This window comes from Neoarius graeffei, chromosome 10, assembly GCF_027579695.1.
Source record: "Neoarius graeffei isolate fNeoGra1 chromosome 10, fNeoGra1.pri, whole genome shotgun sequence".
Taxonomy (NCBI): domain Eukaryota; kingdom Metazoa; phylum Chordata; class Actinopteri; order Siluriformes; family Ariidae; genus Neoarius; species Neoarius graeffei.
In genome coordinates this window covers 62,853,880-62,870,725 of record NC_083578.1, presented here as the reverse complement: position 1 = coordinate 62,870,725, position 16,846 = coordinate 62,853,880, and the positions used below count along the sequence as shown (strand labels likewise).

Sequence of the window (16,846 nt, the reverse complement as noted above, 5' to 3'; positions counted from 1 at the left end):
ATATACCCATAGGGTACCTATTTTTTTTTTTTTTTGTAGTGCTATTATGTTGTAGTTTATGTTTAATGCAAATTCTGCACTGTTTGTTTACATGAATGCGCTTTAGCTCCTCGACTGTTCTTTTTGTCCCAGAAATCCCAAACTTCGTTCTAGTTTCATCACTTTTAGGAGCATGTATCAGTTAACAGGCCGGTTAATGATTTATGTAGAGTTTTGCAAAAAGCCTTGTTGGTGTTTGATACTATGGAATAGCAGAGAGACTTTGCAGTTACTGAAGTCTGAGTGGTTTAATAAGTGATCCGGCATTTAAAGTAACCCGAGTAACACTGGATCGTGTCGCCAAATACAGCTGTGATGGCGGGAGATATTTGAGATGACTTAGTAAATTATTTCAACTTTCAGAAAACCGTAAGATGATGTTCAAGGAGTCATTAGAGCTGCAAGAGAGTCGGTAAAATAATAACAGATCTTTTGCTCAGTTTGAAGGTTTTGTATAGTCATACAGCTACTTCAGGAACAGAACAGTGTTTATTGATTTTAAATCAACAGCTATCAGCATATTATAAACTGATTTTTTTTCTTTGAATGTGTAAAGTATTACGTGCTTACAGTGGTGCTTGAAAGTTTGTGAACCCTTTAGAATTGTCTATATTTCTGCATAAATATGACCTAAAACATCATCAGATTTTCACACAAGTCCTAAAAGTAGATAAAGAGAACCCAGTGAAACAAATGAGACAAAAATATTATACTTGGTCATTTATTTATTGAGGAAAATGATCCAATATTATATATCTGTGAGTGGCAAAAGTATGTGAACCTTTGCTTTCAGTATCTGGTGTGACCCCCTTGTGCAGCAACAACTGCAACTAAACATTTCCGGTAACTGTTGATCAGTCCTGCACACCGGCTTGGAGGAATTTTAGCCCGTTCCTCCGTACAGAACAGCTTCAACTCTGGGATGTTGGTGGGTTTCCTCACATAAACTGCTCGCTTCAGGTCCTTCAACAACATTTCGATTGGATTAAGGTCAGGACTTTGACTTGGCCATTCCAAAACATTAACTTTATTCTTCTTTAACCATTCTTTGGTAGAACGACTTGTGTGCTTAGGGTCGTTGTCTTGCTGCATGACCCACCTTCTCTTGAGATTCAGTTCATGGACAGATGTCCTGACATTTTCCTTTAGAATTCGCTGGTATAATTCAGAATTCATTGTTCCATCAATGATGGCAAGCCATCCTGGCCCAGATGCAGCAAAACAGGCCCAAACCATGATGATACCACCACCATGTTTCACAGATGCGATAAGATTCTTATGCTGGAAATGCAGTTTTCCTTTCTTCAAACATAACGCTTCTCATTTAAACCAAAAAGTTCTATTTTGATCTCATCTGTCCACAAAACATTTTTCCAATAGCCTTCTGGCTTGTCCACGTGATCTTTAGCAAACTGCAGACGAGCAGCAATAATGTTTTTGGAGAGCAGTGGCTTTCTCCTTGCAACCCTGCCATGCACACCATTGTTGTTCAGTGTTCTCCTGATGGTGGACTCATGAACATTAACATTAGCCAATGTGAGAGAGGCCTTCAGTTGCTTAGAAATTACCCTGGGGTCCTTTGTGACCTCACCGACTATTACACACCTTGCTCTTGGAGTGATCATTGTTGGTCGACCACTCCTGGGGAGGGTAACAATGGTCTTGAATTTCCTCCATTTGTACACAATCTGTCTGACTGTGGATTGGTGGAGTCCAAACTCTTTAGAGATGGTTTTGTAACCTTTTCCAGCCTGATGAGCATCAACAACGCTTTTTCTGAGGCCCTCAGAAATCTCCTTTGTTTGTGCCATGATACACTTCCACAAACATGTGTTGTGAAGATCAGACTTTGATAGATCCCTGTTCTTTAAATAAAACAGGGTGCCCACTCACACCTGATTGTCATCCCATTGATTGAAAACACCTGACTCTCTAATTTTACCTTCAAATTAACTGCTAATCCTAGAGGTTCACATACTTTTGCCACTCACAGATATGTAATATTGGATCATGTTCCTCAATAAATAAATGACCAAGTATAATATTTTTGTCTCATTTGTTTAACTGGGTTATCTTTATCTACTTTTAGGACTTGTGTGAAAATCTGATGATGTTTTAGGTCATATTTATGCAGAAATATAGAAAATTCTAAAGGGTTCACAAACTTTCAAGCACCACTGTATTTACCTTTATGTCCCATTAGTTTTGCAGTTGTTTGCGAATTAATAAGTGTGTAACGAGTCATGATCCGATTCATGATCTTGGTTTCACAATTTGATTTTTCCCACGATATTAAAAAAGAAACTAAATGAGGAATATTTTAGCAAAAAGAAAACTTTTTTTTTCCTGTTCATCAGTTTAAATATTCATTTTGTTCTAGAAAAAAAAACTTTTCATTTTATTAAAAACCAACAATAATTATTTACCCATATTTGTAAAGCTTGGCGTAAAATGTAATAGCTGGTTAACAAAAATATTCTTTTTATTAAAAATGAAAAAGTTAATAACACAGGCAGTTTCTTATGCTTTATCTATTTGAATAGTTATAAATTTGTATTACGATTTACGCACATTATATTGTTGCATGCCGAGTCATGAATTGTGTCATGAAAAGTCATGTTCTCGATTTAAATACAGTAAATTGTGCAGCGCTTGAAGTTTTGGTGAGTTTTCAGTAGTTGTTGTTTCCTTAAGAAGCCCCAGATTTGCGTCGTGGCTCAGGTGGCTAAGGCGCCATACCATAAATCCGGGGACCCGGGTTCGATTCCGACCCGAGGTCATTTCCTGATCCCTCCCTGTCTCTCTCTCCCACTCATTTCCTGTCCTGTCTCTACACTGTCCTATCCAATAAAGGTGAAAAAAAGCCCAAAAAATATCTTTAAAAAAAAAAAAGAAGCCCCAGATTTAAATGACTTTCCAAAAGAGTTTTTTTTTTTTTTTAATTTTTATTTATTTTTTTATTTGTTAGACCTGATTGAACAGTGCTCATAGCTCTGTGATCTATGGTTCAGTTTCTAAACATCGAAACCTACAAACTCCACTCGTTGGCATGTGTAAACTCTTGCACAATAACCTGTCTGTCGTAACCTTTCAGGTAACCATGGCAATGACTGGTCAGACGTCCTGTTCCTCCATGAGCAACCACACCAAGGAGCGGGTCACTATGGCCAAAGTGACCCTGGAGAACTTCTACAGCAACCTGATCTCTCAGCATGAGGAGAGGGAGATGAGGTGAGATGCTCCTGTATGGCCACAAGCAGGTGTACATGAACATAACTCACTCACTGTTAAACCAGTCCAGCGGGTCTGAGTGACTCATTAACGTCTCGAGCATCTCAGAAATGCAATGGAGTTTCTTTTCTACTCTGACGGAGTCTGATACAGGTGTTGGAGGAAAGCGGTGAGTTTCATTCCCTGTTCCAGACCCCTGCGTAAGAGATTCTGACTCATCCTAGGAGTGGGGGAAATCCCGTTTTATCACCTCTTAATTAGATATTTTGGAGATGTGTAATATGCGTGGCAGTATCTGTTTGCTAAGCGTGTAATAGCAAAATATAACTGCTGCATTTTAAATACAAAATATTTAGCAACAACTAGAACCGGGCGATATGATATAAAATTGATATCATAATAAATAATGTTGCCCTGTGATGACCTGGTGACTTGTCCAGGGTGTACCCCGCCTTTCGCCCGTAGTCAGCTGGGATAGGCTTCAGCTTGCCTGCGACCCTGTAGAACAGGATAAAGCGGCTACAGATAATGAGAAGATGAATAAATAATGTCACAGTGCACTTTCCTTAGATATCATACATATGTTATTTACCAGCTGGGAGGTCCGTATCGTGAAACACCGTGACCGAGGTCTTGAAAGTACTGAGCGAGGCCCTCTGGGCCGAGGTCAGTATTTAAGGCCGAGGTCACGGTATTTCACCATATGGACCGACCTTAAACTGGTAAATAATATATTTATTTTTTTCTTTACTAAATTCTAACAGAAAACGAGAGCGCCCAAAAGGGAAAACCGAGTCGAGGCGAGCCGCCATTTTGAATCCTCATTCACGGCTATAATGCAAATGGCTTCCTCCTCGGTATACAAGTGCACTTCCGTGGCAGGAAAAAACTACATTTCGGCGCCTGTGTAGTTCCCTATTTATACAAAACTGAGTCATTCGGGATTCAGCCATGTTTTTGCTCGGCGTTAGTAACAGTTCGAGGTTTTTAGCTTTCTCCTGAAATGTTTTATTTCTTCTTCCTCAGGGTAGTAAAACTCGCTTTCGCTGTGAACGCTGTCGTTATCGCTATCCATAATGTAAAATCAATGATATTCTCCTGAGAAGTGCTGGCAAAAATTTATTAGATTTTTGATAATCTTATAAATAAATCTTATAAAAAAAATATAAATGTTGACAAAAAATGCTGCTATGTTTGTTGTTGTTGTGAACGAGCGAGTCTCCTGGGGTCCGTACCGTAGGATACGGACCCACTCGCCAGCCAATCAGAGTGCAGGATTTGATAAAGTGCACCGCGAAAAAAACAAATCCTTTTATTTATTTTTTCAATAATTACAAACTGACTAGAAGCAGCTGCTGTCATAAATTTGACCTTAAAATAATATTTTAAAATATATATTTTTAAAAATAATTTTTAAATCCAACACATTTTAGACACCAGGTGTTGGCCTAAGTGCTGTACAGTAAATCCAAACGAAATACAAATCAACTAAAATACAAAGAAAATGGAATTAAAATGAAAAATAAATAAATCAAACATTTAACAGGTAATATACAATTCTTTAGTTAAGCATTAAATAAAATGTACAAAAGATGTAAATGTATTTGATATAGTTTGTTAATAAAAATTATCATTTTTAGCAGTTTTCTAAACTGTATTCCTGGTACTGTATTGCTGGTAGTCTGTGCATATGATGGATGGATGGATGGATGGATGGATGGATGGATGGATGGATGGATAATAGTAATCAAGTATACCATGCACTGAGAGGCTCCGGTTGAAATGATGGATTCTCTGAGGGGACTGGTATAGTACTATTTTGTGAGGAGCACAGCCCCGAATTACTGGTGTCTCTAAGTGCATGGTAGATTTGATTATATCCCTCCTGCACTCATGGTATATTGCACGACTTGCGCATGTGCAATATACCATGATATCATCTGCCTCACCAAGCATGATCGTGATACGCAGATCTACACACACGCGCATACTCACGGAGTCACAGCTGTGACTCGAGTCGACCGTATGGCTTGAAATTGTAACGTCAGTTCATGGTAAATCCAGGATATACCATGACTGACTCACACCATATCCCATCTCATCTCATCTCATTATCTGTAGCCGCTTTATCCTGTTCTACAGGGTCGCAGGCAAGCTGGAGCCTATCCCAGCTGACTACGGGCGAAAGGCGGGGTACACCCTGGACAAGTCGCCAGGTCATCACAGGGCTGACACATAGACACAGACAACCATTCACACTCACATTCACACCTACGCTCAATTTAGAGTCACCAGTTAACCTAACCTGCATGTCTTTGGACTGTGGGGGAAACCGGAGCACCCGGAGGAAACCCACGCGGACACGGGGAGAACATGCAAACTCCGCACAGAAAGGCCCTCACCGGCCATGGGGCTCGAACCCGGACCTTCTTGCTGTGAGGCGACAGCGCTAACCACTACACCACCGTGCCGCCCACACCATATCCCATCTCATCTCATTATCTCTAGCCGCTTTATCCTGTTCTACAGGGTCGCAGGCAAGCTGGAGCCTATCCCAGCTGACTATGGGTGAAAGGCGGGGTACACCCTGGACAAGTCGCCAGGTCATCACAGGGCTGACACATAGACACAGACAACCATTCACACTCTCATTCACACCTACGGTCAATTTAGAGTCACCAGTTAACCTAACCTGCATGTCTTTGGACTGTGGGGGAAACCGGAGCACCCGGAGGAAACCCACGCGGACACGGGGAGAACATGCAAACTCCACACAGAAAGGCCCTCGCCGGCCACGGGGCTCAAACCCAGGACCTTCTTGCTGTGAGGCGACAGCGCTAACCACTACACCACCGTGCCACCCACACCATATCCATTTTTTTTTTTTTTTAATTTTTGACGTCACAAGATACATTGCTTAATCAGTGGTGGAACTATTGTATGTCACATGAGCCATCCTTGGCCAATCTCTGCACAGGAATTTTTTGATGAGTGCTATAAATAGCAATATAGTACCCGTCAAAAGTTTGGACACACCTCCTTGTTTGTAGGTTTTTCTGTATTTTCTACATTATAGAATAATACTGAAGGCATCAAAACTATGAAATACAGGGATGAGAGTTTTCCGCTTTTCAGCGGATTTCCGCTTTTTCTGAGTAAAAAACGAGCTTTTTATATTATGCCAAATCCGTTGAGATTTTTTTTAAATTAATTTCAGGGGGTTGGGGTATGTTCCTTCATGCTGTTCAAACTTTATTAACTCCAACGGTGTTTACACATTATTTGTAATTCACCATCTTTAGTCTCGTTTAAATCTCGTTGAATGTGATGTAAAATTTGTGTTATCTACATTGTTATTGGTTAAAACATCTATGTCGAGACCAAAGTAGCCAATCAAAGCAGTTTTTACAAAGACACCCACATCCGCTTTCTTTTATCAAAACTTACAGATGTTCGTGAGCTGCATATCAAAAATACTTTCCTCTAATCTGCGTTTTTTCTCAAGATGCCGAATACTATTCACAAGCGAGATGAAGCAAAGGTACGTGAAATTGATGCTGGTATAAAAAACAAGTTTAGCAAAGCAAAAGGAAAGCAAGAGAGGAGTGTGAGAGAGAGCAGACGAGAGCCAGGTTAGAGCATGTAAAAACAGGAGGGGCTGGCTAATGAAAGAAAAAGGAAAAAAGAGAGAACTGATGAGCTTTTGGCTTTGGCCAAGAAGCTGAAGTCTAAATGATCAAATGAAAATTTGTTTCAAAAATAACTGGGAACTGTAAATAACTTTTAACTGTAAAAAGTGTAAATAGACATTTTCCTTTTGAAGAAAACATACAAGTGATGTGGACAATAAAGGCCTCTGCATGCTCTTGCGACAAGGCTTTCGCAGACAGTTGTAATTTATCGTTGAGCGGGGAGTAATAGGCGTGCGCGATGTTATTCACCGCCACAACGCAAGGGGGCGCGAAGTTGCGAAATCGCTAGGAGTAGTTGGTGGGTGTGGTTAGTGGAGTGTTTATCCTCCGGTTACTTATAATGACTAGAACTGGAGTCGTATAGATGTACGTACTTCCTCACTTCCTCGATCAACCGCTCTTCGTGCTGCTCCATCTTCGCTCGTGTTTTTAAAAATGGCGGTTGTGAAAACAAACCGAACCGGGAAAGTAGGGAAGCGGAAGTGCGTGTACAGCGGATGTAGAGTGGACCAATCAGAGCCCTCTTGTCTGCGACACTGTCTGCGAGGCTTCTGCGGTGGTCACAATTTTTGGGAGGTGCGCGCAGAGCGTCTGCGAAGGTGGGGGGGCTACGCAGACGCTATCTGCGGCGCCGTCTGCGAGGACTGGGTTGTCAGCATAAATTGGCCTTAAGATAAAGACAGTCCCCATAAAATGTGCATTTGTTTGATTCAATACATTGACTATATGATAATTTGAATTATAGCTGACAGTGTTGATAACTGTATAACTTTAAAGTTTAAATAGACATTGTGAAGAACTCATATACAAGTAATGTGGACATTAGGAAAAGATCAGTTTTCATAAGATATGAATGTTTTTATTTAAGGGTTGTTTTACAATCAGGGTACAAAGTTTGTGTCACAGGGGTCCAAAATTCAAATTGATTCAAACTGGTTCTTGTACCAGTTTTTAAGTGAAAGAAGAGATTTCAGGTAATTTTTTGACGTGTGTCTGGTAGTTTTGTGTAATCTGCTATAAGATAAAGAAAAGTAGCAAAAATGTTATCAAAGACTCCTTGTCAAAAAATAGCTGATAGAAATAAAATTCCAACAGTTAAGAAATTAGTAGTCCATAACATTCACCTAATGTTATAGCATGTTCATGAACTATTTAGGTTTTTTTTTCTAAATAAATTAAGTGTAGCTTTAAGCAGGGCTGGGAGAAACAAATGAAGTGATTCTCAGAGAGGACTTTTTTTTTTTTTTTGACAATTCAGAATCCACTACTTCCATAGTGCTTTTAAATATAAGGCTGTAAGCTTTGTGTTAGTTGTCTCTAATATTTATGTCCCAAGATCTTGACCACATTTTAAGATGAAAATAATCATTTTAGATATGTTATTTTATATTGAAAAATTAGCTGTCTCAGAGAGGACCTTTTTTTGACACAATTACATACTAATTTGATCAAAATAGTCTGAAAACTTACTGGCATTCAACATTCAAACTTCACTATGTTTCCAATGATATGGAACCAAATATGTGTTTTATGGTATAAAGAATGATGTAAGTGCATCCCTTTTGGAGCTACCTGTGGTCAAAAAAGCACTTTTTCTAAATGACACGAGTAATTTTGCTAAATATGACACATATTGCCATACATTCACCAAAAATAACATTATCACCACATTTTTTTTTGCATGGTAAATAGAGCTATCACAGGGCTACAATAAACAACCAAGTTTATTTTGTCAAGCATTTTGATATTGAAGATAATAAGTGTTAAATGTGATTTTTAGCTTGCGTACCCTGATTGTAAAACAACCCTAAACTCAATATATTGAATATATGAAAATTTGAATTATTACTGGAACTGTAAATAACTATGAATTTTAATGGACATTTTTTAGAAAAACAAGTGATGTTGACCATGAGTAATAACCAGTCCCCATAAAATGTAGATATTATTTTGAATTAATGCAATACACATATTGATTTTGATACATATTGTTCTATATAATAGTGTTTTTATTTCAATAAGTATTAAAATAGGCATCAGGTGTTTTAATTAACTACAGCTCAGATTGCAGGAAATAGGGTGTGTAAGGTCTCATTTTGAAAAAAAATTCCCAGGGGGTGTCCCAAACCCCCCTTATTACAGATTTTCTGCTTTTTTTTCATCAGGACCCACTCTCATCCATGGAAATAACATGTAGAACATAGATGGAATTATGCTGTAAACAAAAGTGTTAAACAAAACGTTTGATATTTTAGATTCTTCAAAGTATCCAGCGTTTACTTTGATGACGCTTTACACACTACTGGCATTCTCTTAACCAGCTTCATGAGGGAGTCGCCTGGAATGCTTTTCAATTAACAGATGCCTCGTCAAAAGTTAATTGGTGCAATTTCTTGCCACCTTAATGTGTTTGAGAGCCAATAGTAAATAATAAAAATACAGTAAATCTCCCTATTCCATAACTGGAGTAATCCATATTATGTCAAGAGCCGCTCAACTAAGAGAAACGACATCCATCATTACTTTGAGACATGAAGTGACTTTTTTTAATGAATAAAAATAAAGAAAAAACATTAAATTAGGAGGGGCGGCACGGTGGTGTAGTGGTTAGCGCTGTCGCCTCACAGCAAGAAGGTCCGGGTTCGAGCCCCGTGGCCGGCGAGGTCCTTTCTGTGCGGAGTTTGCATGTTCTCCCCGTGTCCGCGTGGGTTTCCTCCGGGTGCTCCGGTTTCCCCCACAGTCCAAAGACATGCAGGTTAGGTTAACTGGTGACTCTAAATTGAGCGTAGGTGTGAATGTGAGTGTGAATGGTTGTCTGTGTCTATGTGTCAGCCCTGTGATGACCTGGCGACTTGTCCAGGGTGTACCCCGCCTTTCGCCCGTAGTCAGCTGGGATAGGCTCCAGCTTGCCTGCGACCCTGTAGAACAGGATAAAGCGGCTAGAGATAGTGAGGTGAGATTAAATTAGGTGTATCCAAACTTTTGACTGGTACTGTATCATAGCTGTATCTGTGTGTTCGAAAATCGTGATATGATATATTTTTATCATATCGTCCATTCCTAATGGCGACAAAATAAAATAAATGAAAGATTTGGTGCAAAAATGTACATACAGGTGACAAATGAAAGAAAACGTCGGGGTTTTTTTTCTTCACGCTAATGCACCTGCATCAGCTATTGAATGTGTGATATTGAATATAATGTCCAGTTCTGTTTGCTGATTTCTTTCTTATGGAGTTTATGCAGGTTATTGAATCACTGTTTCCACTGAAAGGAAAGGTCCATCAAGGTTAACAAGCTTCTGCCATCCAGCATCAGTAACGAACCCTGGCTCAAAGTCACTTTTCCTCTTGTAGTCCTGATGTCAAAGAGCAGAAGTACACGTTTCTGCTTTCTCACCTGATGCAGCAGTCAATCCAAACAAGAATAACCTCCCTGTGGAAACACCACTTTACTGAAGCAGATCTGGGTCATGGAACATGTTTTGTTTTGTTGGCAATAGGCCATTTGCAGGAATTGGTCACGTGTCAATTTTCCCCATAGCAACAAGCCCGTGGTGGGCAAGCTAACTTGATTTTCCTTGACAACCATAAGGGTTTGACTGGCGATGCGAAGCAATCCATTTCTATAATAGCTGTTTTTACCTTTTCTACTGTCTTTTTTGACCTGAATTTTCATCTGTACTTGGAAAAAGTTTGTGGTTTTAACTTCTGTCGTAAGTTAAAGCGAATCACTGGCCGTAAGAGAGTGTGTTTTGGACTCGAGTTGGTCACCGCCAAAAGAAATTCACGTGCGAAATGGCGGCTATATCTGTATTTTCAAGAATCTTCACACATTAAGCGAATGATAAAGGTAGAAAAGGAGAAATTATAAGTTATAAACATACCTGAGAAATCCGCCATTTCACATGTGAATTTCTTTCGGCGGCGACCAACTTGAGTCCAAAAAACACTCTTTTACTGCCAATGATTCGCTTTAACTTACGACAGAAGTTAAAACCACAAACTTTTTCCAAGTACAGATGAAAATTCGGGTCAAAAGAGACAGTAGAAAAGGTAAAAACAGCTATTATAGAAATGGATTGCTTCGCATTGCCAGTCAAACTCTTATGGTTGTCAAGGAATGTCAAGTTAGCTTGCCCACCACGGGCTTGTTGCTATGGGGGAAATTGACACGTGACCAATTCCTGCAAATGGCCTATTACTTTCCTTTTCATGTCAGCTTTGATATGGATGAACTTTCCCGATTCAGTAGAAAGCAAGTGCGCAGGACCAAGGTGTCTCGCGTCAGTTAGAAAATGGCCGAGCTGCTTATTAAGTAGTAGTGTTCATACCAGACTTTTGCTTTGCTGTTTTCTACCTGGCGGCACGGTGGTGTAGTGGTTAGCATTGTCGCCTCACAGCAAGAAGGTTCTGGGTTCGGGCCCAGTGGCCTTTCTGTGCGGAGTTTGCATGTTCTCCCCGTGTCTGCGTGGGTTTCCTCCGGGTGCTCCGGTTTCCCCCACAGTCCAAAGACATGCAGTTAGGCTAATTGGTGACTCTAAATTGACCGTAGGTGTGAATGTGAGTGTGAATGGTGGTTTGTCTCTACGTTTCAACCCTGCGATGATCTGGTGACTTGTCCAGGGTGTACCCCGCCTCTCGCCCACAGTCAGCTGGGATAGGCTCCAGCTTTGCCCCCTGTACAGGATAAGCAGTTAGGGATAATGGATGGATGTTTTCTACCTGTTGGTAGGAATCTAAAAATGATTTAAAAAAATAGCCACCAAGATACACTGAAGTTTTTGTGGTAAAATTAAGTTTTTCTCCTCTGTCTACAAAGATTTTTGTGTCAGCAATGTTAGCACCTCTCAAAGAGCATGGATAAGATATTAGTTACTTAACTGTTACTATGCAGCACACAGGTTTGGAAGCGTCCATCCTCGCCATGTTTCTCCATTTTTTTTTCCAAGTTTTTCCTTTAATTTGTTACCAGTCTCTATTTTAAAATAAAGGACCAATCATAAACCTAGTAGTGCAGTTAGTTAGACTGACTAGTATAACAGTACTGATGATAGCTTCTATGTCGAAAGAGTGGATTGTGCAGTAGACATATCAACTATTACAATATATAAACATATTTTGTCTGATTGCTTAGCCGTGGTTAAAATGCTGTGTGTGTGTGTGTTGTAGGCAGCAGAAACTGGAGAAGGTGATGGATCAAGAGGGACTAGCTGATGAAGAGGTATGGAGGCAATATTACTTTAAACCCTGTTTCATTTGTCACATTTGGTTGATTTAATTGCAGTAAAAAATGCTAGGAAATTTGAAATCCACATCTCCATCTAAGCTCACATTCTTGTAAAGGTTTTTTTTTTTATGTTTTAAATCGTTCTGCAATAATGGCTTCGCTGTCTATTTTTGTAGAAGCGTATTCGGCGCTCCCAGCATGCAAGGAAGGAGACAGAGTTTCTGCGGCTCAAACGAACCCGTCTTGGATTAGATGACTTTGAGTCACTCAAGGTGATCGGTCGTGGTGCTTTCGGAGAGGTATGAGGTGTTTTTTGTCGTGCGTAGCTTTATATTTACGTGACATTGCATACAAATCTTCAATTCCTAATTTTTTTCCAGTCAGCTTTAGAGACATTTGGCTTACACACTTCTCTGATGTCTAGGTACGTCTGGTTCAGAAGAAAGACACAGGCCATGTGTATGCCATGAAGATCTTGCGCAAAGCTGATATGCTTGAGAAGGAACAGGTACAGTGTCCTTAAAGTGCATATTCTGGACCAGTTTTGTTTGTTTATTTTTTTATATGAAAGTATGTCTCTTTACACGCTCATCCAGAAGGGTAATTTTGCACAAGGCCATCTGTCTACAGCAGAAAAAAATAATAAAACGCGTCTAGAAAAATCCTTACCTGCGGAAGCGCCAGCAGGCTGCGAGAGCTTTGCACAGTTTCAGTGCACAGCCTGTGTAGACCAAGCGCTCCCATTTCTCTCTCATTGTCCGGTCTTTTGGGAAACGAGGAGTACTAATCCCATCAAGATTGGTGTTGCTACACCCTCCTACGATACATCTGTTAACTATTTTAATAATTACGTGATAACGTTGAAGAAATTTGCAGAAAACCACCAGGTCGTTTTCTCATAAACAAACCAGCGCTGACGTAGGATTCAGAAGGAGGCGTCCCACAGATGACGTCACGAAAATCAATGTTTGCCGGAAAATCCAAATGCCAAGTTTTTTCAGAGGCGGACCAAACAGCGGTCTCAAAAGTAGCCGGTCACCGGTGGCAAATCGCCGGCTATGGCTTGTTATGCCGCCGGCTATTGTCAGTCGAGTCACAAAATTTAATATTAAATATTTCTGACAGCAAAAAAAGTTGTGAACGTAAATTACATCCACTATGTCCTGTATGTCTGTTGCCGCGTCAACTGTGTTTACATCCTCGACACGAGTGCAGCCATTACTGCTGCCTGTGTTGCCAGATTGTGTTTACATCCTCGACACGAGTGCAGCCATTACTGCCACCTGTGTTGCCAGATTGGGCGGTTTTAAGTGCATTGTGGCGGGTTTTGAGCATATTTTGGGCTGTAAAACGTCAGCAGTATCTGGCAACATATTTTTTTACTTAATACAAGAAATTAATGGCTGCCAACGTTTTTGCCAAAATGGTATTTTATTTTCCATTGTTTAGGCAGCTTCAGCATCATACTGTGAGATTCTGTTCAAATTGTTTTTTTTTTCTTCTATGAAGCCTGAGCCATTTATTTTATTAGTTTATAATTATTGTTTAATTTAGTCTTCAGGAGAGACTGCCTGCACACAGTACTAGTATTAATAGTTTTTTTTTCTTACATGAAAGCTGAGGCATTTATATTATATTTTAAGGTAACTTCATGTTGTGCTGTGAGGTTCTCTGCACTTTAACTTTTGAACCAACAGGTGCATTTGGATAAGTAAAGCCTATTTTTCTGCATTTTTGTAGTCCTGGTAATCTTTTATATTGGTAAAGTTGTTTATAGGACCATTTCTCAGTGTCTGTTTTTTTAATCAATAGTTTTTCAGTAATAACTTAATATTTAACATATCACTCAATTTTAAACAAACCCCCGCGCCTCCCCCATGGCTTGTCCCCATAGTCTCCAAAATTTCTGTGGGAAACACTGGCGTGCGTAACAACGCTAATCAAGCTTAAGCTAGACGACTCGCCTCAAATACCTGTCCCGGGTAAATGTTATCCCAATTTTAGATGGCCTGTTCCAAACCATCCCACCCCATGAAAAATTCGTACTTGCATATCTCCATCCATCCATCCATCCCTGCACGCTTTGCGTGCATTATGTCTGCCACTGGCAGACATTTTACCATTTTGCACCCTGCTGTAAATTATTTGTACCCTGCTATTCTCCCAAACTTTGAAGCCCCTGCCAAATCGCCTCAAATGGCTTGATTTCAACTGCATTTTTCTGGTATTGCGCAAGGTAAAAAAAAATAGCAGAGAATACAGAATGTTACAGATATTTGACCAAAGTTTAATATAAAATAGGAGAATTACATTGATCTTGCTCCTGAATTTACCCGTGATATGCACTTTAAACAGAATATTGATCATTTCTGTTATCCAGATTGTAGGTTAGTGACTCTTTTAGGTTAGTAAAATATTGATCGAAGACAAAAGCATGTCATATGTTAGCCTATATACGGTATCTCTTGGATTAGTTTTGCACTCACTGGAATGCTAAGGGTTTATGTTAAAGCTATGAGAATGAAGCATGGAGTGACACTATAAGCTCATACAACCCTGATTCCAAAAAAGTTGGGACAAAGTACAAATTGTAAATAAAAACGGAATGCAATGATGTGGAAGTTTCAAAATTCCATATTTTATTCAGAACAGAACATAGATGACATATCAAAGGTTTAAACTGAGAAAATGTATCATTCAAAGAGAAAAATTAGGTGATTTTAAATTTCATGACAACACCACATCTCAAAAAAGTTGGGACAAGGGCATGTTTACCACTGTGAGACATCCCCTTTTCTCTTTACAACAGTCTGTAAACGTCTGGGGACTGAGGAGACAAGTTGCTCAAGTTTAGGGATAGGAATGTTAACCCATTCTTGTCTAATGTAGGATTCTAGTTGCTCAACTGTCTTAGGTCTTTTTTGTCGTATCTTCCGTTTTATGATGCGCCAAATGTTTTCTATGGGTGAAAGATCTGGACTGCAGGCTGGCCAGTTCAGTACCCGGACCCTTCTTCTACGCAGCCATGATGCTGTAATTGATGCAGTATGTGGTTTGGCATTGTCATGTTGGAAAATGCAAGGTCTTCCCTGAAAGAGACGTCGTCTGGATGGGAGCATATGTTGCTCTAGAACCTGGATATACCTTTCAGCATTGATGGTGTCTTTCCAGATGTGTAAGCTGCCCATGCCACACGCACTAATGCAACCCCATACCATCAGAGATGCAGGCTTCTGAACTGAGTGCTGATAACAACTTGGGTCGTCCTTCTCCTCTTTAGTCCGAATGACACGGCGTCCCTGATTTCCATAAAGAACTTCAAATTTTGATTCGTCTGACCACAGAACGGTTTTCCACTTTGCCACAGTCCATTTTAAATGAGCCTTGGCTCAGAGAAGACGTCTGCGCTTCTGGATCATGTTTAGATACGGCTTCTTCTTTGAACTATAGAGTTTTAGCTGGCAACGGCGGATGGCACGGTGAATTGTGTTCACAGATAATGTTCTCTGGAAATATTCCTGAGCCCATTTTGTGATTTCCAATACAGAAGCATGCCTGTATGTGATGCAGTGCCGTCTAAGGGCCCGAAGATCACGGGCACCCAGTATGGTTTTCTGGCCTTGACCCTTACGCACAGAGATTCTTCCAGATTCTCTGAATCTTTTGATGATATTATGCACTGTAGATGATGATATGTTCAAACTCTTTGCAATTTTACACTGTCGAACTCCTTTCTGATATTGCTCCACTATTTGTCGGCGCAGAATTGGGGGGATTGGTGATCCTCTTCCCATCTTTACTTCTGAGAGCCGCTGCCACTCCAAGATGCTCTTTTTATCCCCAGTCATGTTAATGACCTATTGCCAATTGACCTAATGAGTTGCAATTTGGTCCTCCAGCTGTTCCTTTTTTGTACCTTTAACTTTTCCAGCCTCTTATTGCCCCGTCCCAACTTTTTTGAGATGTGTTGCTGTCATGAAATTTCAAATGAGCCAATATTTGGCATGAAATTTCAAAATGTCTCACTTTCGACATTTGATACGTTGTCTGTGTTCTATTGTGAATACAATATCAGTTTGCGATTTGTAAATTATTGCATTCCGTTTTTATTTACAATTTGTACTTTGTCCCAACTTTTTTGGAATCAGGGATGTACATGCAGCAAACTATATTAAGGCTCAGACTAAGTGGATGTTGATTCACTGGCACGACACGGCATGCAGCAGTTTCTCAGGTTCTCTCCCATGTCCTAGGTCGGTCATATACGGGCTGAAAGGGACATTCTGGTGGAGGCAGACAGTCTGTGGGTTGTGAAGATGTTCTACAGCTTTCAGGACAAGATGAACCTCTATCTCATAATGGAGTTCCTACCCGGCGGTGGGTCCTGTTTATTCCTACTCCTGCAGAGTTTTAAAAAATTCACTCATGGTTTGTTTGAGTCTTTTGATGGAAATGTCATACAGATTTTAATTTGGTCCTGTTTAACTGTGCTTAAAATATTTTGTTTTAAAATACTTGTATGTTAATCAGGATAAATATTCACATTAAGGCAAATGCTGACTAAACAATTTTAAACATAATATTTATCTACAAAACACTATAATCCTATTACCAAGACAAGCGGAATGTGTATCCAGGCTATCAGATTTTTTTGT

At 39.9% G+C, this 16,846-nt stretch overlaps 1 protein-coding gene across 3 annotated transcripts in view; it reads left to right on the top strand.

The window, feature by feature from the left end:
* Window positions 1-16,846, top strand: part of stk38a (serine/threonine kinase 38a) — a 98,732-nt gene that overhangs the window by 40,116 nt on the left and 41,770 nt on the right. For all 3 annotated transcript variants that reach the window (XM_060932045.1, XM_060932046.1, XM_060932047.1), the window contains exons 2-6: window positions 3,134-3,270; window positions 12,134-12,185; window positions 12,368-12,490; window positions 12,616-12,699; window positions 16,445-16,568. In XM_060932045.1, coding sequence (XP_060788028.1) covers window positions 3,140-3,270; window positions 12,134-12,185; window positions 12,368-12,490; window positions 12,616-12,699; window positions 16,445-16,568 — 514 coding nt within the window. In that variant the 5' untranslated portion in view covers window positions 3,134-3,139. The remainder of the gene's footprint in view (window positions 1-3,133; window positions 3,271-12,133; window positions 12,186-12,367; window positions 12,491-12,615; window positions 12,700-16,444; window positions 16,569-16,846) is intronic.